The sequence below is a fragment of the Pleurodeles waltl genome, chromosome 5 (genome assembly GCF_031143425.1).
Source record: "Pleurodeles waltl isolate 20211129_DDA chromosome 5, aPleWal1.hap1.20221129, whole genome shotgun sequence".
Lineage (NCBI taxonomy): Eukaryota > Metazoa > Chordata > Amphibia > Caudata > Salamandridae > Pleurodeles > Pleurodeles waltl.
Window position 1 is genome coordinate 377,877,377 of NC_090444.1, and position 24,896 is coordinate 377,902,272.

Below are 24,896 nucleotides of genomic sequence, written 5' to 3' on the forward strand. Positions count from 1 at the left end.
TATACACATACTGATGTTATTTCTGATTCACAGACTCACGGCACTCACAGTAGTGAACCGGACCACCCTATACTAGCGTTCGTAAAAGGGATCTGATAGAAATGAGCTGAAATGGGAAATGAAGGTAGCTTAACACATTGACTGATTAACATCATATTAGGCCCTACCTCTAGTAGACTCATGTTAAAATCTTGCCTTCTAGACTTTCCCCTCTGTCATATCTCTTGAGGCACTCAAGCAACGCATGAGCCCCTGAGGAAACCCACAGAGCATTATCGGACCAGATATATATATAATTGGACAGGGGAAGTGATAGATTAACTTCCTTGACAGAAGGATGAAGGATAAGGTAATCATTATTACCTATTCAGGTATGAAAAAACAGGGTAGAATAGATAAAATAGCCACAGATGTAATGTGGGATAAGGGGATTATATATATGTCACATTAATAACTAAACCTTAAATTAACTTGGTGATGGGGTCTGTCTATACACTGGTTCACTTCCGGGTGTGTTTTTAGTCCATGTTGGAAGTGTTCATTGTTTGATCTGTGTCTCACGAATCAGTGAGGAGCTTAGGTCTAACTTGAATTTTTTGAAAACTATTGTAGATAAGACCGACTCAATAGGATGGAAGTGAGTAACTATCCGTCCCCAAGAATTTGCTAAATTGGAACTGCCCTGATGAAGGTGGCACTCCAACAAAAGTGACACTAAAAGGCGCGTAGGCATTGTGTTCCATTATACATCTGGTATTGTGGAAATTGTGTTCCACTATATATCCAGCATTGTGTTCTACCATACAACTAATGAACTGTTCTCCATGGGAAGTGTGCCTCACTAGTGACATAATTTAAGTTTTGTTGCCCATATTGGATTTATGGCACGTTATCAGTTGGATGTGTCCCTATTGTTTAAAAAAAATGAAATCCATGTATCATAATGTGTTATCTGAGAATGTGTATCATATGGATATCTAAGCTTGTGGGAAACTAGGAGGAACCGCCAGGAGAATTACATTTTATGTCTGTATTAGACCTTGTATTTTTATGTCTATGAATTGTTTTTACTATTATGAGTTTAAGTGTGTATGTCTGAGGTACAACAGTATTGAGTGTTGTTTTTCATCATCTGGTTTTAAGGGGTAGGGAGTTTTTTTTTCTATGTTTATATGATTATTCAAGATTGTGTATTAAAAAACAATATATGAAATAAAATATAACTGTTACATTGGATTATCAATAGTTATGAAATTTAATAAAGATGATGATAAACTTGGATTATAGCTATATATGATATGAGTGCAAAGAAGGTATATTTGCTATGTAATTAAGAATAGTCTACACCCTGATTCGCGAGACAAGTATATCAATTGAAAATTGAAACAAATATATTGATTATTACTATTAATTAATTTACAATATAGTGAAGGAATAGTAGCTATAACTTACTCTTACATGAGATTTCTCCCTGGAACAGCTACTATATTCAGACAAGGACCCTCTAGTTTTCAGAGATGTCCATCATGAATTGTCTGAGCCAGAGAGGTCCTAAGGTCTCCTAGGACTGCCAAAAAATCTCTCTGTCCATGCCCCACAGTGGCATGTGTGTAGTGACACAAGAGGCAGATGGTATTAGCCAACCATAATGCTAGATTGCCGGAAGAAAACATACACCTTGCCAAAAGCCTCAATCTTCTTAGATTTCTTATATAGAGGAATCATGGGGAATAAATTGGGATTCTCCCTACTAGTTGAAACCTAAACCACAAGGCTCTCTGGAGTAGGATGTTAAGTAAGAAAATCGGGATTGCCAGGAGCTGGGTCCGTGATGTCTAACCACCTGACTTCTTCACCAGTGGGCAACAGCAAGAGAAAGTGTCCATCAAGCTATCAGTAAGGGCTTGTTAAAAGGGAGAAAAAGCTCAGACATAGCTGGCCCAGGATGTAAAATTTCTCTAAGGATGTTCATATTGGTCTCAACTGACCGCAGTTATAAATGAAGAACCTCAGTAGCCCTCCACACCACCAGTACAAAGGAGGTACTTTCTTCTGGTGGTGGTCATAATGATGAGTCAAATTCTACCTCAGGGAAAGTGCCAAGCCTACTAACCTACTGTAAGTCAATGAAAAAATGATTATCTTTGAATTGAGGGTAGAGAGAGCCATCTCCATCACCATCATCATCATCATCATACCCCATCCTGGACTTTCCCTTGTTCAGAGTCAGAGCCAAAAAGAGAATGAAATCTCTGCTGCCATGTGCACTCTGGTAGAAGCACGTGGTCAGAGTCAGGCTGAATGACAATCAGAACAATTGCGTTTTTTCAATCTTGTAGCATGGCATCTGCCGAGATTAGAAACAAGTTGGATCAGTGTCTGACATCTGACTGAGACCTGGATCCTCTTCCGGCGCCGGTGGTATCAATACAGGCATGAACAAGTAAGTGCTATCACAGGTCTTAGACCCAGAGGGGAAGCATATATACCAGTTCTGAGGTGGAATGGGGCCAATGTGGAACTGCACTGCACAATTTAACAGTGCACACAAGCACTGCTGAAAAAAGTTTCTGGTCTGACGCCTCAGAATATTTTAAGGTGAGGAATCTAAAGTTTGAAGTATCCATCAAAATCATGAATTCAATTACTTTGTTAGTTTTAATGTTGAAGCCAATGTTACCACATGAGTCATTCTTAATACCCTTACAATTCTAATTGTTTTAACAAATATGTATAGGTGGAGTCACACCTCTATATTTAAGGTTGACACCACACTTAAAAAGAGATAAGATTTTCACATCTTTAATAACTTTGGCCCCTAGTCACCAATCTGCACTAAACATGGAGAAAAATGATTACGAGGATATCTCACAGCGAGTTATGATGGGTGCATATCTGTCAAGCCATTCAAATATTACAGGAGGATTCCAAAATCATTTTTCAGTTACTTGTAAAATGTGATTTCCCAAAGAAAACATTTCTACATGCACTATTCTAAAACTGCTGAATGGATGGTCGTAATATTTTGACGGCATAGCAGTCTTATGGTGACAGAATGTCTTTTCTCAGTGTAGTAAAAATCCAAGCAATTGATTCTCGAAATATAAAGTGTGGCATGTGAACGTGAAACTATATCTACTTTTCAAAAACAGTGTGCACTGTGAGGCTTGATCGCCCTTGGCAAGTTAGGCGCAAGACCTGGCCAGAGGTTAGCCTATGTAACCAACCCCCCACTCTGCACGACAAGGCTGTGCACAGCTCCGAAGGGAATAATTTAAAAGAAGTTGCATGTAGGATTCAACCAAAAATTCACTGAAAAAACTGAAGTTATAGTTCATTACAACACCTTAACATATGATTAACATTTCGCCAGTTATAATTTACACAAGAAACATGCAAACCATAACTCTCGTACCAGCTGCAATGTTTGTGACCTCACAATATTCACACCAATAATTAACAATACCTAAAACAACCTTAAATAAAAGGACATTCCACAATCCATGAATAAGACTTTTTTGAAAGTCATCTCAGCAATCGTGTTAATTGTAATGTGGTATGTAATCTGACCTGTAAGATAATTTATGAAACTTTTAGTCCATCTGTCACATCAAGGGGAATTGTTATGTGCTTTGCACCTGATATCATTCAGGTGAAAAACTAGATAAAAGGAGTCAGTAAGAAAATATGGCAATACCATCTAGTGTTTGGCACACTATCAACTCACATACTCAAGTCTATGATGGATATAAGACGATTATCAAACCCAGCAGGGATCAAAGGTCAAAAACGGTGAGGCTGAGGAATTCTCTAAAATTAGGTAATATACATTGACAAACTGGGCCTAGAGAACATTTGGATCGACCATCCTTTCTTCTACACTGAAGAGATGCACAATATTTAAAACATAATAATAATCCAACACACTGGCTACAGATCACTGCCCCTGCTGACACTTATAACATTGTAATTAATTGCACAAGCAATTAAGACCGCTAGCTGAATGCATCGAAGGAAGCTCCAACAGCTGCAAGGAGATCTTCTCGATCAGTAGGGGCTTCACCACACCATAGGCCTCCGTCAACCTCATCACCCCTAAACAAGAACTCTGCGAGACCTATCAAACTTCTTCCACAACAAAATCGCAAACATCTAAAGCTACTGAGCACACCAACCAGACCCTAGCAATTTCACTGCAAACAGTCCCATCACCAACTAAAACGGCCACTTGACAAAATGGAAAACTCTCACCAGAGAAGATAAAGTGTTGATCATTCAGACCATCCACTCAGGAGCCAACAGAACATTGTCCCTCCACATCTACAAATTTGGAGCATCACTCATCATCAACACCTCCACCACATTGCCAGAAGACTGTAAGCATGCAGCTGTCAATGCCCTCCTGAAAAAGCTGTCAGCCAACCTGAGCAAGATGATCAACATCTGCACTAGCTCCCTGCCCTCTTACTTAGCCAAAGTGATAAAGAAGGCCATCAACAAGCAACTCACAACCCACCTCAAACACCACCATCTACTGGACAACACTCAATCATAATTCACAAAAAACACAGCACTCAATGCAGCCATCAGTGACATCCGGACCATCCTGCACCAAGTAGAAACAGCAGCGCTCATCCTGTCCGTTCTCTCCGTGCCATTCAACACCGTCTTCAACAACACATTCATCAAAAGACTCTACAGGCTTGGTACCCAAGGATTTGCACTCCATTGGATTTACCCAAAAAGCCAGACAGACTGCCACACTTCACATTAGAGACCGAGAGCCTGATCTGCACAGTTCCCCAGAAATCGCCTCTCAGCCATACTCTGTTCAATGTCTACATGACTATGCTCGACAACATCATCTGATCCCAAGGTATCATCCTCAACTCCTATGCTGAGGACACCCAACTTATCCTCTCCTTAACAGACAAGGCAACCACCACTACAGGCAACTTCACCAATTTCATGGCCATGGTAACAGAATGAACCAACTCCAGTAAGATGAAAGTACTTGTCGTAGGAAACAGGACCTCCCCAGAGGATGCCACTTGGTGGCCAACAGAGCTAATATCTACACCCACTGACCACACCAGAAATCTGGGGAACACCCTGGATGACAAGCTTAACATGACAGCACAAGTCAACGCAGTGAGCACTGCCTGCTTCCACATCCTACATATGCTACGAGAGATCTTCAAGTAGCTGCCACAGAACACCAGATGCACCGTCACGCAAGCACTCATCTCAGGCAGTCTCAAGTATGGCAACGCACTCTATGCAGGAATCACCAAGCAGCTCCTACAAAGATTTCAGACCATTTAGGACACCGCTATAACACTAGTATCTCCCACGCCACACCCACATCTCACACTACCTCAGAGAGCTCTACTGCCTCCCCATTCACACACACAGCCAACTCAAATTCCTCCTGCACACATAAAAAGCCTTTCATAACACTGGGCCAGCTTACCTGAACAGCAGCATCCAGTTTAATCAGCCTACCAGACACCTAAACTCAGCCTCACACTCCCAGCATTCACAAAAGCAGAGCAGAAGGTCGCTTTTTCTACATCGCACCGAAAACATAGAGCGACCTCCAACCACACATCAGAGCCTTCTCCTCACTTCTCAAGTTCTGCAAGAAGCTGAAGACCTGGCTCTTAAATAACTTTATGGGGAAAGCATGCCTACACATCTGCTCAAGTTCCTAGATAGCCTTAAAGGTAATTAGTGCGCTATAAAAATCGACATACCATAACAAAACAACTGTATCTGTTTGAGAAACATATTTACATGGTTATTTCATTCCGAGATCTCATACTCTTCAACATATCTGGATACAGGGACTTGTATATGCTAAGTCCTTACATGCACGAATAATCTCTGTGCCAAATTTTCCAGCCTCAAGACCACCAATGTTAGTTTAGTCCTCATCACATCAGTTTTCTCATGCAGTCCATTTAGAGTCCAATAAAAACGTCTTCCCTGCATTTGGACCTTAGTGGAATCACTATGCCATATATTCCGGAGCCACTTTCATCTTGTGAATCTCTTTGGCGACTGAGCTGAGAGAAAAGTTCCACCCCCGGAGCCCCCCTCTGTACTTGTCCTGGCAAGGGTGCCTTTGGCGGGCACTTTTTGGTCCTGCTGTATTTTGCCTTCGGCCTTCCAATTGAGAGACCTGTGAATTTAGCAAATCAGACGGACCAAAGCACTCCACATATTTCTCAAGCAATCTGAGATGCATCTAGATATCTGTATCACATTTCACACCTGAATTCAAAGCTGGGATCATGCTCTCTGACAATGAAGGGGAATCAGTTGTTTGGGGTCCACCTTCATACCAAAGCACCCTGTTCAGGTTCTTAATGGTACAAATCTACTCTCCTAGGGCCACTGGAGCAGCCCTATATTGCAACAACTTCCACCACACCTCCAATGCAACAACCCACCGTCATCTTCATCCTTCCTGTAGTGTAGCATCACCTTTAGCAAAATCAGTCACTGCTATCTTAGGCTCTGGGAACTTATGACACCACTTTCTGTGGCCTTCATTTCTTGTTAAGTCTTTTAGATTGTCCAGACAAAAAGCACCTGGAGCACAAAGGTCGGATGGAGATAACCATTTTGTACGCTCGTGTGGCTGTTCATCACAGTTATAAATATTTTGAAAATATGGAAAACGTGAGTATTTTGTTGCCAGGTTTATAGCTAGCATGCATCTAAGGTGCTACTGGGTGCAAATGCAGAAGTAAAGATGGATCTTGTAATAAAACGCTGCACTCTGAATAAGTACCCTGCATTGCTTAGTTCTGTCATTATTTCTTTTACTTGTGGTGTGTGTTTCCCTTCATCAATGAGATGATGAGCTGAAAGTCTTTCAGTGCAAAATGAGTTGGTGCAACGTTTACAGTAGGTCTACTTTAGTTCAGAGGCATGTCTGGATGTTCTCCAATTCCCTCAAGGATTTGAACATGTCACTTTTAGTTTCTGTCGAATTCTAGTTTGAGGATGGACAAAACAAGAACCTTTTTTGAGGACATTTTTTCCTCTCTTCTGGACTGTCTTTGTAAAAGGTTGACCACAAGTAATTTCCCCTTTTCTTGGATCACTTCTATGCTCACTCCCTTGTCTACTTTGAGCTTTCGTATGGCCTTTCCCCAGTCTAGTCATGTACCTTATAACAGCTCTTTGGCTGTTCCTTTTTTGGATCCTTTGAATTTCTCCAGTAAAAAAAGTAGATTTTTAGTGCTTTGTGAATGCGTGGTTGAAAGGAGAATCACACTGTTGGAGGAATCAATGAGATTCTTTTCTGAAGACTGTTTTAAAGTCTAATTCATGTCTTTAGCTCCGCAGGTTGTAAACCTAGGAGGCCACAATGTGCCTATATCTTTGCAATCACAACCACATTAAACCAGCTTTAAAAGTACTCCTAAGGCTCATGGTGGATGCCAGGATCAAGTTAAAGGTTCTGGTATTGCACATATATCTTACTGAGGGAACTGCCCAGAAGACCTGTTAATGCTGGACCTACACTATTCATCTCAAATCTATGGTCAGCAACTTCATTCTTAATTAACCATCACACATTAAAAATTACTGTAATATGGGGAAAAATCTTTGAGAGTTGAAGTCATTGAGCTTTAGAATACCCTATCCCAAACCTGAGAGTGTTACGTGAACATGCTGTTCACGTAACACTTGAAAACAAAAAGTTTCAGTTGTGCATACAAACTTCATACACAAAATGGATTGAGATTGTCAGATAAGTTCCCCACGTTATCCAATCTGACTAACTTATGTCATGTTTGCTTAAAGTAAGCTATTTTGATAATACTTTAAGCATTCCGAAGAAACAGAAAGGGAACATGCAGCGTTTTTACAACTTCAAAACAAATAAATAATATCAAATAAGGGGAAAGATCGTGGGTGGTACCCAGAACCTTTACATGTTTCCTACCACTTTGAGAGTTCCTCCTTCATCAGTCTTTTAGGCTCCATTAAAACGGATCTTGCTTTCACACCCAGTAATGTAGACAGGAGCATTTTAGGCTGCAGAAGCCTTATACAACAGCCTGTTCATGTTCTACCAATATTCCTTTATACTGCATTCATTGCAGCTAACATTGTATTTCACACTGTTGGTATGCTTCACGAGCTACTCTGGAAGTCGGCTACTGGACACAATGTGGAGTTTCAATGAGCTCACTCTGTTCATATTCTCTTATCATGTTAGGATAAACTTGGAAATTTGTGTTATTCATGCTCCATGGCACTTATGGCCATATTTCCTTAACTTTATTGAGAAGCTAATTATCAACATTTCTGTCAAGCCCGGTGAGTAAGTACCTATAAATAAGAGTCTTGGGAAAGATCTATGGGAGACCTCAAGTCAGTAAAACATGTGTTGGGTAAATCAGTGACATTTCAGCATGACTGACTGAATCTGAATTATAAAAGATATTACAACTCAAAACAAACAGTATGAAACAAAACGAGACACAGAATTACTGATACAGTTATATTTGTCTAGATTGAGTGCCCAATGCTACCCCTTTCGTGCTGCAGACTCACAAATGTGACGTGGGAGTAACTCCAGGGAGGGTGTATGGTGGCGGTGGGGTTGGGGCTTGGGGGGGGGGCTAAATATATATATTAGGGAAACAGAAACAGGACAAACCACTATGTTTATCTTATTGTTATTAGACCATGTGAAGAGAGTGTGCTACGTAGTGGTATATGGCCCTTAATATAAAAAATACCCTAAAAATTGTCTTCATCCTGTTCTACTGAAACATTCAGGAAGCTGAAAACACACAGAAGTTGGTATCATAGAAGCTCTAAACGTGTCATATAAAACAAGATACTTTGGGTTACACCTTTTCTGGTAGAGACTTTCTAAATGCAGATTCCTCACCTTGTAAATTTCCCCCATGTACCAGACTGGATCCATAAACTTTAACAGCAATTCTCTTGTGTGTCGATAGGTGGCATTTTGTGGCTCTGCCACGGATCTGTCAGTTCTGGATGTGATGTTGGGGCTCCTATAAGACCACTACCTCTGCCCAATGACATCAATTTCTTTCTGATCTCCGTCCATGCCATTAAAGATAGAGCCATTCAAATCAGAAGAGCAGTGTGGGGATGTTTCAGGTTTGGGATCTTATTAATAGATCATGCAAGTCTATTCCACAAAACAGGGAGAAGGGTCGAATGCTGAGGAATCTGCGCTCACAGAAAGTCTCTACCAGAAAAGACATTCTCATAGGTATGTAACTTGTTCTTTTGATAGACTTTTAAATGAAGATTCCTCACCTTGTAAATAGAAGCCAAAGCAGTACCTCCTCAGGTGGTAGGTCTGTGGAATGGGTCAGACCAGGAATCCCTGCAGACCAGATCAGGCAAAATGCCTTTTCAATCTGAGTTGGTTATCCAGGCAGTGAACGTGTGAAGAGATGCCTATGTAACAGCCTGGAAAATGTCTATGATTGGCACGCCCTGCACCATTGCAGTGGTAGCAGTCTTTGATCTGGAAGGAGCACAAAAGCCTTTTGGGGGCTGTCTATTAGGTAACCCATAGCAGATCTTTATACATAGAACAATCCATCACAAAATGATTCTCTTCTGAACTGCTTTTCCCATTTTGGCTTCAGGAAAAGCTAACAAAAAGCTGGTTATCCAGCGGGTATTCTCTGGTGTGATGAATATAAAAACTAAGAGCCCTTTTGGGGTCAAAACAATGAAGCTGTTACTCCTTATGTGTGAGGTGGGGCATAGAAAGCCGACAAGACGACGGATTGCCCTTCAAGGAAGGATGTAACCACCTTCAGCAGGAAGGCTGCATTTATCCGAAGGACCAGTTTGTCTGGAAAATAATAAAGTGTATATTTGCTGGACACACAGGCCTGGAGTTCACTCATTCGTCTAGCACATGTGATTGCAATAAGCAACACCCTTTTGACAGGCATAAGTGAAAACAAAGCACAGGTTTAAATAAAGTGCACATTAGATAAGAGGGAACCACATTTAGGATCCACTGTGGCATCATAATACATGTTGGTGGAAACATGTGGCATAGCCCTTTATAAAAAGAACGAATGACATCAGGTGACATGAAAAGGGATAGGTGATCCAGCAAGCATGGGAAGGCCGACAAATACATGTTTTACTGAAGCCAGAGGAACGCTTTACTAGGCCAATGAAAGACAAAACAAAACAGAAGGATGTCTCACAAACTTGCTTGTAAGGGTTGAACATAATGGAAGGAACACCAGGCAAGAACTTCTCTCAGTGCACTGAACATGCAGACTTAATAGGGGGTGCCTGGCTGCCAGAATGACACCAACCACTTCGAGACAAAGACCAAAATACATCAACTGATGGTGCTTAATCGCCAAGCATGGAAGTTATGGCTCAGGTGCAGGATCTGGCCGTGCTACCGTGACAGAAGTTTCTCTGGAAGGGGCAGCCAATTTGAGGACAAATGCTCATGGCTAGAAGTTCTGAGTACTGCACTCTCCTTGACCAGACGGTAGCCACCAGGATGACATGGGCCCGGTCTTGCTGATCTTTTTCAACACTGGGCAGGGACGGAAGGAAAAAGCATAATGGAGGCCAAATCCGCAGTGGAAAATAAAGGTGTCTCCCAGGGACAACTAATTTGGGAACTACAGTGTGCAGAAGTTTGGACACTGCAAGTTCTCTTTGGTGGCAAACACATCAAGCCAGGGTCCTCCCCATTGCTGGAAGATGCCATGTTCCAGCTTTAAGTGTAACTGGCATTTGTGATCTGTAGGCACCGGCGGCTGAGTTCATCCACCTTAGCATTTAAGGATCCTTCCTTAGTGATGGTTGACCAGGGGGATGCCTTGAGTGTTCATCCACTTCCTGAGACACAGAACCTCCTCACACAGGACCCACGATCCCACTTAAAGCAACAATGCATCAGTGAGAATAGTTAGGTTTCAGTGGCATAGGGAGAGGAATCTCTTGCAGGTTTATTTCCGGTCAAGCAGCCACCACTGCAGATATTTTGCAGTCTGCTTCGGCACCTGGATAAAGTCTGATAGTACGCCTTTGAACTGAGCCCACTGAGACTTCAGATCCCACTGCAGAGCCTGCATGGGCCACCTGGTATGGTCCATAAGCAGGATGCAGGAGGTCAAAAGGCCCAGAGGAGCCTTTCTCAACGATACCCAAGTCAAAGGCTGAAATATCGGAATCATAGCCCAAATGTCCTGGACTTGTTGAGATGGAAGATTAGCACCAAAAATGCACCGTAGCCAGGATGGCTCGGATGGAGTGGAGCAGATGCGAAGGAGACAGATGTGACTTTGGCACATTGACAGAGAATCCGAATGTGGTTAATAGGCTGGCCATCATCTGGAGATGGTTTATGACCATTTGAGGCGAGCCAGTCTTCAGTAGCTAGTCAGCAAGGTATGGGAAGACTGGTACAATCGTGTTTGTGAACACTGAGGCCAGGAGTACATAGAACGAAAAGTACTCTTGGCCTACTTGAAACCACAGGTAACATCTGTAGGACTGCGAATGGAAAGATGGAAGTATGCCTCCTGCAAGTGGAGGGACACCATACAGTCTCCTGGATCTAGGGGAGACAGAATTTGTGCTTCGGTGAGCATTGAGAACATGTTCTTCCACAGGAAGAAGGTCAAAGAACAGAGATTTAGAATGGGAGAAAGGCCTTCGTCATTTCTCGCATCACAAAGTAACAGGACTAGAAAACGGTCCAGCCCTCTGGGGAGGGCACCCTCTCCATTGCTTTCTTGGCTAAGAGAGTTTCAACATATCCACGGAGTATGGACAATGGGTCCTCCGGGAGGTGTTGTGAGGCGGGTGGCATGTCGGGGGGATAGGATAGAAAAGGTAGGGAGCAGCCATGCTCTATAATATTGGACCTCTGGGTGCCCAGATAATAGAGCATGGCTGATCCCTACCTTTTATTCCACCATCTGGAAAGGTGACCCAACGTCCTACCAGGCGATTGTGTGCCACCAAGAACAAATAAAGCGATTCTGCCATGGAAGCTGCAGTGGGGGTTGTGGTCTCGGCAGAATGTTGCACCCGAGGGCCTTAAAGCCGCTGGCTTGCTCCTTGGCCTCTCCTTCGAAAGGACTGATAGGCCTGTTGCTGCGGAGGTCCATACTGGTGATGCCTCCGCAGGTATTCCATTGTAGAAGCCTTGAAAGGGGTGTTCCTGGTGGGGGAACTGCCAAACTGGATGAGCTGGGCCCAGAGAGCAAGCAGTGGCTTTGCCCTCCTTAAATTTCTGAGTCAACCTTTGCCTTGACAAGTTTGAGCCATTGAACGGCATGAGTATGAGGGACCTGCTGGACATCCAAGGACGTCCTTGAGTGATGTCAAAGCACTTCGCAGTTAGTGACTGCACTATACAGGAAGTCGGTTGAGTGCAGGCCAGAAAAGGGTGTATATTTCAGAGCAGCTTGGCAGTCAAGGATCAAACATTGCAGTGTATGTCTCAAATCCACGGGGACAGCTGGCAATACATCCACAACTATGCCCCACAAGGTGTGCAAATAATATCCCAGGAGGCTCAAGGTGTTGGCATGTCAAGAAAAGCAATGGAAAGAAATGTCTTTTGAGAAATTTTCCACCCATTTGGGTTCTGTCAAGTGGAGTGGTGAAAAAAGAGTTCGGGTTCTGACAGCCGGGTGATGCCTGTACCACCGAGCTCTCCAAAGTGGAATGCTGTATCAGACAGTAGTGGAGATGTACTGTTGTCTTGCCACCTGTCTGTTGACTGGCGGTCAAGATCCTAGTTTTGCCTAGGGGCCCACAATTATATTTACTAGGCCTCATTGAATGGAAGCAGAGGTTCCTGAGTGGTAGCTGTTGGGTTAAGAACCTTTGTTAACATGTTTGTCCTCACCTCCGGCCTGGGTACTTGAGGTTGCGAACTTTGGAAGCCTTCCTGATGCCTGTTGCAAAGAAGGCATACTCTTAAATGGCCACAATGTAAGGCGAGTTTAAATTAATTTCAGAGGAGTTATCCAACTCACTGGAATCTTGTAGGTCCTCAAAAACATTGCTCTCTCTGTAAAATACATCCCCTTCAACATCTTGATTATAAAACTGTTTATCTGCATCATAAGAAGTAAAATAACGTGATGGAGAAGGTGGTGGTCGACCTTTAGAATCCAGATCGGATCCAGGTCTAGCGTCAGTGACTTTGGTGTCAGCGATGAGGCTGTAGCCCGTGGCATCACTCTCTGTACCAGGGATGGTCCCAAGCATTGAGCATGGGCTAGGGCCAGTGGAGCCCTGCTCCAAGGAGGATCAGACCTCGGATGGAGGTCAAGTGGTGCAGTCGGTATTGGGTCGGATCAGCTGAGGGACCTCCTACAAGCTGCCAACTTGAATTCTTTGGGGCCGAAGGTGTTCCAGAGAAACCTGGTAGGGTACAAAACATGACTGCAATGGTCTGCTTTAGACAATGCATCTTGTCTGCTGTGGCTGTCCACTGAGTCAGAAGAGACCGAGAGGAAGAACTTGTGGAGTCTGCTACCGAGCAGTACTCAGGGCATCATGCAACTTTGATTGATGAGAGTGGCGGAATGACAGAACAGTGCTTCGGCTTGCATTTTTTCTTTTGTGTTTCTTTGACTTACCTGAACTCCTGGGGCCATATTACAAGTTTGACGCACTTTTCTTGTTTGCGCTAAGGTGCACCTTTCAAACCCTGAACAAACAAGGAAAGTACACTGTATTAGAATGAATATGCTGTCCTCTGGGCAGCCACAAGTTCATGCTGGACTGGGGGCAGCGCGTTCAAGTGAAATAGGGAGCACCTAGATTAAAGTCTGCTCCATGTTTCACTGTGCAGGCTAAAGGTGGGTGCAGTGAGTGATGCACCCACATTGAGGGGGATGTCTGAGAGGCCCATGGGACCTCCCCCATCCCCCACAGGAGGGCTGTCTTTAGGAGATGCTCCAAGCGTGCCATCTTTTTGTGGCACAATTTCCATGCACCTCTGAAAGGCATGTTTGCCTCTGTGCTGATGACGGTAATAGGGAGCAGGCACAGAGGCAAAGTGATTCCCTCTTTGCCTGGGGCCACACCCCCATGTAAATGAGGGAACACCTTCTCCGGATAGTGTTGGTGCAAAATGTGCACTAGCGCTCTCTGCATTATAGAAGGGGACGCACCAGTGTCAGTGCCCCTTCCCTCATTATGTCCCGGGACACTCAAAGCGGCCTCACATGTTGTTGCACCCCTGGGTATAATGTATAATATGGGCCCTGGATCTCGATGATGAGCAGTCTCGGGATATCTCCCAGAAGTGGGCATTTGACTTCAAGAGCTCAGCGACAGAGAGTTTGGTGGTATGCTCTCAAATGGACTGACAGTTCATTTTAGCAAAACAGAAGCATGACGTCATATTATGAGTGGTTCTGAGGCACCACAGGCAGACTGTGTTTGTCACCGACATCCATTGTTGACAGTTGGGCCGGACAAGTTACTTACCTTCTGTATGCCTTCTCTGGGAAAAACGATATCTAACTGCAAAATACCTTACCTTTGAATTCTTCTCAGGCGTAAGCAGTACCCCTGCACAATGGTAGGTGGCATCGAATGGTTCCACGCCTGTCATTGTCATCATCCACACCAGAAATTACGTTGCGAGTCCTATAAAGGTACCACACAGGCAGTTTTGTTTTTAGGACTATCCACACCAGAAGCGCAGAGCCATGAAAAACACTGACAAAACTAAGGCATTGAAAGTGGAGTCCCTGTCTCTAGAAATCAGTTTGCAGAGCGGGGAGGATGGGTAGGTCATAAGGAATCTGCAGCTAGCTATCATCTCTACCAGATTAGGCAACTAACTTGTCCATCTGATGGAGACTTCTAGATGCAGATTCCTAACCCTTTGAATAAATACCAAAGCAATACCATCCGCTGGAGTTCCAACAAGAAAGTCCTGCAGGATCGATGGGCAAAGTGTTGGTCCCTACTGACCTGACTGTCCAGGCAGTAGTGCTTTGGAAACATATGTAGAGATGCCCACGTTTCCACCTGACAGATGTAAAGCACTAGAACTCCTTGTGCTAACGCAGTAGTTGCATCTTTAGCTCAGGTAGAATGAGCGCACAAACCCTAATGGGGTTGCTTTTTGGCCAGTTCGTAGCAGACCTTAATGCAGACTAGGACATATCTTGAGATGGTCCGCTTCTGCACTGCCCAACCTTTCTTCCCAACCATATACCCTACAATGAGTTGGCCATCCTCCCGGAACTCTTTTGTACGATCAAGGTAGAATGCCAACGCTCTTTTTGGGTACAGGCAATGGAGTCTTTCCTCTTCCTTAGAGGGATGTGGGGGTGTGTAAAAGTAGGCAAGGTGAGTGATTGGCCTATATGAAAGAGTGTAACCATTTTTTGCAGAAAAGAAGCCCTAGAGCAGAGCACCACTTTGGCAAGATAGATTGGTAAGGCGGCTTAGATGACAAGGCCTGCAGCTCACTCACTCTGCAGGCAGATGTAATTGTCACATGGAAGGCTGTTTTCAAAGTGAGAAGCCTGAGAGGACAATTGTGAAGCGTCTCAAAAGGAGCTAAAAAACAGTCAGAATCAAATTCAGATCCCATTGGGGCATAATGAATGGAGATGGGGGAAAGAGATGCGCAAGACCTTCAAGGAACCTGTGCACAATAGGAGACTTAAACAAAGAAGGTTGATCAGGCAACCTCGAAACAACAGCAATAGCAGACAAATATTCCTTAAAAGTGCCCAAAGCAGAGCCCCGCATGCAAGGGAAAAAATGAACAACAGACTCTCAGAGAGAGGGGCAGAAAGGGGGGGTCAATAGACTTGTCAGTGCATCATGCCTCAATTCTTTCCAACAACAGGCGTGCACCGTTTTGTAGGACATCTGGTTGCCAAGATGATGTTCAAGATTTGGAGAGGAAGGTGAAAAAGCTATCAACGGCTGCCACTAGAGGAAGGCCAAAAAGCTGTCAACTACCCCAATATCCATGCAAGGAGGTGGAGAGTGGACAGGTTCAGGTGAAGAACTCTCCCCTGCTACTGCGACAGAAGATACTCCTGAAGGGGCAGTCTGATCGGATGATCAATGGTCAGGCTTAGCAACTCAGGATGCCAGACTCTCTCTGCCCAGTTTGGAGCCACAAGGATTACCTGGGCCTGGTCGTTCCTGATCTTCTTAAGAACTCTGGGCAGGAGTGCTATGTGCGGAAAGGCATACAGGAGGCCTGAACTCCACTCCAGACGAAAAGTGTATCTGAGCGATTGCCGCATTGAAGACACCAACATGCAAAACTGTAGATACTGCACGTTCTCGGCGGAGGCGAACAGATCTAACCAAGGCTCTCCTCCCTGCTGAAACAGACTTTGAGCCACCTCCAGATCGACACGCCATTCGTGATAGCATTTTTGCTGAGTTTGTTTGCTCTGGCATTCAGAGAGTATGCCAGATGTTGAACCACCAGATATGCCCTGCTGGTTCAGCCACGCCCAGAAGCACAGAGCCTCCTGAAAAACTGTCCCTCCCACCCCCAAGCCCTCTGCAATACCACATGGTGGGGATGTTGTCCGAGAACACCTGCACCATCTTTACCTTGATAGAGGGGAGAAAGGCTTTCAGTGCCTGCCTGATTGCACTGAGCTCCAGCATGCTGATGTGGAGTCCAAAACTGCAGTGTCCAGAACAGCTTCGATGAAAGGGAGCATCTGAAAGGGAGCCAGGTGTGACATTTGCACATTTATAGTGAATCCCAGTGAATGCAGGACGTCTGCCATACTCAGGAGGTGGGAAACGACAGCCTGGAGTGAGCTTACCTTTAATAGGCAGTCGTTGAGATAGGGTAAGACTGAAACCCCTGATCTCCGCAGCTGAGCTTCAACCACCGTCATCACCTTGGGGAATACCCGAGGGGCGTTGGTAAGACCAAAGGGGAGCATGGTGAACTGAAAGTGCTTGTGGCCTACCATGAACAGCAAGTAACATCTGTGGTCAGGCAGGACGGGATGTGGAAATAAGAGCCCTGCGGGTCCAACACTACCATTCAGTCTCTGGAGTTCAGGGAAGACAAGACCTGAGCCAAAGTGAGCATCTGGAACTGCTCCTTCCTGAGTAAGAGATTGAGGTATCGAGGGTCTAGGATATGGCGAAGACCCTTGCCCTTTATGAGGTCCAAAAATTTGCACGAATAGCAACCACAGCATACTTATGGCACTGGAACCATCTCTAAGGCTCCCTTGGCCAAGAGAGCTGCAACTTCCTCACGGAGAAGGGACAAATGTTCCTCCGTTATCCGATCGTAAGATGGTGGTAAGGATGGGGGGCAGTCTCAAAGTGTAGGCAGTAGGCCCTTCGGACTATCCGCAAACCCCACCTGTCTGAAGTGATGTATTCCCACTGGTGCAGGTGGTGGTGAATCCTGCCGCCAACTGGTTCTTGGTGGAGAGGGGCAGACTAGGAGGGTTTAGAGACTGCTGTGGGGTGGGGGAGGGAGTGGGATGGGGTAGGGGTGGTCAGACTGATCAGACCGCTGGCCACCTGACCCACAAGGTCAGTGGATCCTTTGGCCACACAGAGGCTAGCCAGCATGCACGGCAGCTGCACAGGAATTGGTGCAGCGGGTAACCCCTTCTGTTGCCACGAAAGGGGTGAAAGGAAGAATGGGAGTGACAAGGGCAGCCACGAGGCCCAAGGACCTGGCTGTAGCATGAGAATTGTTGAATCGCGCTAGTGCCAAGTCTGCCTTGTCTCTGGAGAGACGGGTGCCATCAAAGGGCATGACCATCAAAGAAGCCTGGACAGTCCACGAAAAGCCAGATGTCCTCAGCCTAGCAAGTTGGCTGTGTCAAGTCTGCAACAAACTGTGAACTTTGCTGCGTCCCTCCCATCGGCAACAGACTGACAGAGTAAAGCCCAGGCCTCCTCCAGGACCTGTGGCACCACTTGGGCAACCGTGTCCCACAGCGTGTGGGAGTAACAGCACAAAAGGCAGGCAGTGTTCAGTGACCGCAATACAAGGCTGGCGGAAGAAAATATCTTCCCAAATGAATCCAACCTTTTGGATTTCCATATTTTAGGGAGCGATAGGGACACACCTTGGGAGGCAGAGGCTTGCACCACCAAGCTCCAAGGGATGGGGAGTTGCATCAGGAAACTTAGATCTCCAGGTGCTGGTCGATGGTGGCAGGCAATTGTCCTGTTCACAGGAACCCTTGTACTGGGGTTGGACCAGGTACCCAGTAGTCCGTAAGGGAGGGAATCATTGAACATGAGCAGGGGTTCAGAGGTGGAAGCTCCTGGTTACAGTACCTCTGTCAAGAGATTAGTCTCAACAGCCACTGAAGACAGTTCAAGGTCCAGGACCTCAGCCGCCCACCTCACCACCATAGCATATGAAGCTACTCTGCCATAGCCACCGTAAGGGGAGAAAGCATGCCAGTATCTGGAAAAATGTCCAGTCCGCTGACTTCACCCAAGTCCTCACATCAGTCCATTTCAGATTCATAAGTCTGGCAATCTAAAGGGTCCAGCGACCCCTTCTATTTATCCGAGGTCTTGCATAGAGAAATAAGGTTCAGGATTCGAGCGAGGATGAAAAGCTCCTGCTGGTGCCGGCATCATTCGATGCCCATCGGGCTCTGTGTCTGAGACAGGGATTACAATGGGGATGGTCTAGCCAGTGGCCACGGGCTGCGCTAGAAGCAAAGGTGTCAGTGAAGTTTGAGGTGGTACGACCAGATCCAGGACTGAATGCCTGAGCGCCCCTTGGCACCGGGGCCAGAGCTGCTGGTTCTGAAACTGAAGGGGCCCCCCTCTGGGGCCCAAAGGTGCACCAGCAGGGTTGGACTGCCCAAAAACTAGGTGCATGACCTTGTAAAGCTCTGAGTTGGGTAGGGGTCACTTCAGCTCCCAGAAATTCAGGCTGAGGAGAAGTCGAAGAGCGGTTCAACTTCTTGAATCTTTTCTTATTCCTCGACATACCTGATCGCCCGAGAACTTCGAATGTGATGACGACAACTACGGACTCCGCAAGTGGTCCCGGGACCGTCCTCTTGCACGAAGTCGGGTGCCAGGCTGCCATCAGTTTTAGGGACCACTCCCTCATAGCCTTTGAATTCATGGCCTGGCACTCTGAGCTTGATTTCGGGTTGTGCTCCAAACATACGCTGCGTGGACTTGTCATGGACAAAGCCTGATGACAGAATCCACAAGGCTTGAATCCTATCTTCCTAGAAGGCATCCCTCGACACACCAGGAGAAAATTCTCAAACAAATCTTGACAAAAAGACCAGGAAAAAGTGACTGAGGAGTAGCTCTCTTTGGATCAGCGCAGAAAGAAAAGAACTGATATTGGCGTGCCTGGGTGGTGCCTATATAGGACCTGCGATGTAATTTCCGGTGCCAACAAAGGATGAAGAGCCAATCGATGCCACCTACCAGCGCGCAGGGGTACTGCTCACAAAAATCTTCTGGATCCAGTCTGATCCCTGGGGAGAGGTAAAGGTAAAGGTAAGGAATCTGCAGCTAAAAGTCTCTATCAGATACTGTTTAAATCCTGCCGTTTTGGGCCCCATATCTGCACACTGTGAGAGTTTTGATGGTAAAAGCAAGTTTTCTTGAGGAAAAGTTCTATGACGAGACAGCACTGCTAGCTCCTGATCTGTGTCAGAAGTCATGAAAAGAAAGGAACTGACATTGCACGAAGGTGGAGGTCTTAAAGTGGCCCTAACTTCACACCCTGAACTAGTGGACACAATGCAGAGCCATACAACAACTCCTGTTGTTGTATGAAGGAATTCCTATTAAAGTTTCTGGATTCTGTCTGGGGAGATATTACATGGTGAGGAATCTGCAGTTAAAAGTCTCTTATCAGAAGAAAGTGATGCAGCAAGACTGCCTAATCAACCATAGTTAAATGAATTGAAAACGTTGGTTCTAATCAGATGCCTGATAATATTTTGGATATGCCACCAAGGCGACTATCTTTTCCATGGATTTCTAGGACATTGCAGATGTCAGCAAAAAATACTGTTAAAATTATTTATAATCTACATAGAGTGGGCTTTGGCTCTGCCTAGAAGAATATTTTTCTCACCCCTTGCTATTGGCTGGTTGGTGTGGTACTACGCCTTCTATGCAATGCTTGCACTTTAACGCAAGAGGGACTATTTTACTATTTCAAATTACCAGATTGCATCATATATCATTTTCTTGTCTCTTCACGGCAGAAGGCTTTTTTTAATGTTTTAGTCAAGATTCCTATTTTGTATATTAGAACGTATCATATACATGGATAAACAAGCTTTTGTAAAGCCAATAGGTTTAAATTTAATATGACCACAAAGGCATTGCAACACACGTTTGCATACTTATGAATATTTGGGTAGACATGCTGGCTTTTCCAAAGCTTGTTTAGACCAACACAAAGATTTTCTGTTAAACATGTAGTTGTGTAAAAATGTGATCATTTCATCATTCCTCCACAGGACATTAACTACAATTAAATAATTTGAATTGTTCACAATATTTACATAAGTACATTAATCAATACAGTAAAAGTATTTTTCCATCTGGCTAAGCTACAGCTAAAAGTGCATATTTCTTTTACCTTTTAAAAACAACGGATTGCACTGTGTTAATTCCTTGTGTTTCTGCTGCCCATTAGATTTTCGAGCTTCCACAATCTGTTTAACTCTTGCATCAATAGGATCCTTAAGAAGCATACAGACTTCCTGAAACATACAATGTGCGTGCAAGTAAGAAATTTCCTCAGTATGCATGTACATCAAGAAAACATTTAAATTTAAGGTGTTTGAATATTTGACACTCACTGATGTGCAATGTCTAGTAGCAAACTGCAATATAGCTTTGAATGCAAAAATCCACAATGGCAGTTTCGTATGGCACTATGAAATACTTGTAATACAGGTAACCTGTCACGGTCACAAAACAAAAGAAATAAATGATCTGAGGCTATCTCACCTGCACAAGACACAAAATATAAAAAAAAATGATATTTAATAAATATCAGTAAATAAATATACGAAACACTGGATTAATCATGGGATGCGATGAGGTCACTGGTGAGTGATGAGTTTTGGTGGAGACTGGACACTTTCTAGTAAAATATCCCCTAGCAATATGTGGGTAGAAAGTCTTTAAAATCGAAGTCAATAATTCAAGTGAATGACTACTGGACACCAAGCCCTCACCTAAGCAATTTCTGTGATAAGAACCTCAAAACAATACACAAATCTACAGAACAAGTATGCATTAAACAAATACATAATATATAAACTATTTTGTTTAATACATAGACAAAAGATTTACAGAAATCTAAATTTTAATGTGAGTGGGAAGATTGGACGGTTTCAAAATGTTTGTTTACCTTTAAAAAGACAAAGTAATACTATAGGGTCTATAATATTGCTTTGTCTCTTTTCCTCCTACTGTATGTTGTTTTTATTGGTGCATACTACTGCTTCACTTAAGGCCACCAATTGTCCATAATACTGTTTGCTGTACTTGAGCTGTTCCCGGAAATCAAGCTAAAGATATCAACTTAATTTGTAGCTTCCGATCTCATAATCCTTCACATTTACAGAACATTTTAAAATGTTTAATTTTTAGTATACATTTATCTTTTTTATAAATATAAAGTTTACTAATCTGCTATTATATATATATTTTTTTAAGTTGCGGCCCCCCTGAGTAGGTGTAACCCAGGTTAAGAACCACTTGTTTAAATTATTTGCTACACAATGAATGAGTGTGACAGTTACACACCAAGATGATTCACACCTCTGACGCGGGCCCAGCTGGGTATGCACTAGGACAGTGTTTCCCAACCTTTTGACTTCTGTGGACCCCCATTTTATCAATACTGGAGCCCGGGGACCCCCACTGAATCATTATTGGAACCCGGGGACCCCCAGTGAGTCATTACGGATAGCTGGGACCTAATATTATAAAAAAATTTAAGCAGTCGCGGACCCCCTGAGGAGGCTTCGCGGACCCCCAGGGGTCCCCGGCCCACAGGTTGGGAACCACTGCAATAGGACACTCATTTGGGAGCTAAAAGGAATGATTGAGGCCTGTAAAATGTCAAAGTTGAGAAGCTGTTGACATGAGTCTTTTGTAGCAGGCAATAGGGGCATTCCTACTTGTGGGGAACTTCCAGATATTGGAGGCATATGAGTTGTAGCATGGTGGGCAGAAGAGTATGGTGGGCACATGACTGAGCAGCAATAGGGAGACAAATATTAAGACTCAGCAGAGTAGAGGCAGTGAACTGAAAGATCCTCATATCTATGAAGCCTTGCAGGGCCCTTCAAGAAAAGGCTGAGATTTAAATTAGACACAAGGGATATTGTTTTTGTTTCAGTAAATCGATGCACAAAATTACCAAAATCTACTCTCTTATGTTTTGCAAGCTAAACGTGTTCTTCCTCTTAGAAAGTTTATATTTCCAAATGTGCCTTGTTCACTTAAATTAGAGATGTTATTTTCTCTTAGATAGCATTTTTCCATTTCTGAAATTCTGCAGCTTCCCGTGAAATGCAACTCCCCCTTATGACTGCTTTAAATCTACACTAGTACGCTCCACATTTACCTCACGAACAGTAAGGATTAATTCTTGAAATTCTACTTGTTCCAATGAGGGACCTTTACATCTCCAACATAAGGGTGATTTTTCTTTCAAATTCTGTTAGATACACTTTCATTATTATGCTGCTGTGATTGAAGAACAATTAGGAAGTCTAATTGACATATGATGCACTAAAGGGTTGATGAGAGAAAACCCAGTCGTACAAATTTACAGAACTATTGTCTAAGAAAGTCCTAATTATGGGATAGAATTGTCTTCACCCACTCAGCTGTGGCATGCTGCATAATCGGGCTGCTTCAACACTCCCTGTATTGCCTTTAACATGGGTGCAGCATACTTTATTTTTCTATGGGATATAAAAAGATTTGTAGTGGGATCAAAGATTTTAAAGAAATAAGGTCAAGACTGCCTTGGGGCTACACCATAACTTTTAATTCTTTATTCAAGGGTTCCCAAGACAAGGTTAAAAATATAGATCTCAATAGATGGTCACCAGGCTTAATCACCCTCCCACCACTCAAATTTCAGTCAACATATTTCGACCACTGATAAAATACCACTCATGATCGGTGGCCTTCATCAGGACTATATGATGCCACATCCAGTTTCTTGTTGAAACTTTAAAGATTTATCATGTAAATTGCTTAGAGAGAGGGTTTAATGTCTTAGCCTGTTGAAGTGCGCTGTTTAGGGGTGATTTATCAGATGACTAGAGTTATGTACACCTTTGGTATTTGGATGGCACTTTCCTTACCTTTTCTGCCTGCAGGGCTTTCATGGCCTTTTTATTTGCCTTTTCCAAGCAGGATCGAAGTGTCCAATTCAGAGATAGACTCTTCTAGCTTGCTTGAACTAATGGTTGTGTGGGGTAGAAGATTGTATCTTGAGCCCTGGCTCAGTAAGTATGTTGCATCTTCTTTTAGCTACACACTCTTTATTCCTGACCTCTGCTGTCTAAGCAGCTTCTCAGGCCCTAACCTGAGACTGGGTGTCTTTGCTTTGAGAGGATTTCAGCCTATTGAATTTTCTCTTGTTTTCCCTTAATTGTGGCAGAAGGAAAAAGCTCCAGCCATGCCAAGGTTGCTGCTTGAGTTTCAGTTTTTTCTTTTATATGGTGGCATGGTCGTCTGGCTCTGTTCTGCTAAGTTTTGACATGACTTCTTTATGATGGTCTCTCTCGATGGTAATGATTCTCCCTCTTGATCTTTCCTCTCTTTCCCAAAAGGTCGCCACATGCGATTGTAAGAATGTATAGCCCTTAGAAATGGGTTACATGCACTTACAGGAGGAGGGGAATGTGTAATGTAACATATAGAGGAAGTAGTTAATCCAAGAAGTAGTTCCCTTGAAGTAAGGGGTTGTGCTTCAGCTGGGAAGATCAAGGTTTGGATCATGAGGATTTGACATTTTACCATTCACTTAAGCTGCTATCTCCTCTGATCTGTGCAACTGTTGTTTCTGTTATCTGCTAAAATGCTGAGAAGGTTCCCAAGGCACTCATACTGCAGGGATGTGGAATTCCTATCGCCCGACGCCCGGGACATCTTGTTTGGGGTCAAGGGCAACAAGTTTTTATGTTTACTTTGTCCTTGGGACAAGTAGGCCCAACCCCCTGCAGCACAAACCCTTTGGCTGCCTGTTTACAGAGAGTTGAACTCTCTGCAGTTGAGGTAATGTGTTTCCAAAAGATAATGCTGTTCGAACTTGTATTTATAGTTCATTATTTGAAAGCCTTCATTATTAGGGTGCGTGCTGTAAATAAATGTTTTAAGGTCACACTTCACTACTGACGTTGGTTCCAGTACAAAAAAAAAAAACGTGTACACACATGTTTGAAAAGTTTAGGCTAAGAGGCTAAGTATAATGCTCCCAGAATGCTCTCTGATTATATGCAAATGAAGTGTCATTTAGTAAAATGTGTTGATGCATGCTAGTATTTCCCAAAAATATTTCTAATGGAAAATCAGTGTAACCATTTTCAACACGATTATGGGAAGCATGAAAATAAACAAACACTGACAAAGCCAACTGATCTGACATATTTTTATAAGTCTTTTAGTTTCATCAATGCGTGTCTTGTTTTGACATGGCTTTTGTAACACTTTATTGTTGTGGGAGCTACCAGGCCCTCAACATTGTAACAAACATTGGCAAAAACCCCCCAAAAAGTTTTTGAACTCTTAAAGCACACGTTGCCACCAGCGGCATAACAAAGGCCCCGCAGCCGCCCTCCAGGGGCCCGTCAGCACAGCACCTGCCCTGAGTG

The 24,896-nt window shown here is 43.9% G+C and overlaps 1 protein-coding gene across 1 annotated transcript in view; it reads right to left on the reverse strand.

Moving 5' to 3' along the window:
• SLX4IP (SLX4 interacting protein) overlaps window positions 1-24,896 on the reverse strand; it is a 655,245-nt gene that overhangs the window by 329,336 nt on the left and 301,013 nt on the right. Inside the window, exon 4 of the mRNA XM_069234115.1 lies at window positions 20,630-20,753. Within this exon, the coding sequence (XP_069090216.1) occupies window positions 20,630-20,753 (124 nt within the window). The remainder of the gene's footprint in view (window positions 1-20,629; window positions 20,754-24,896) is intronic.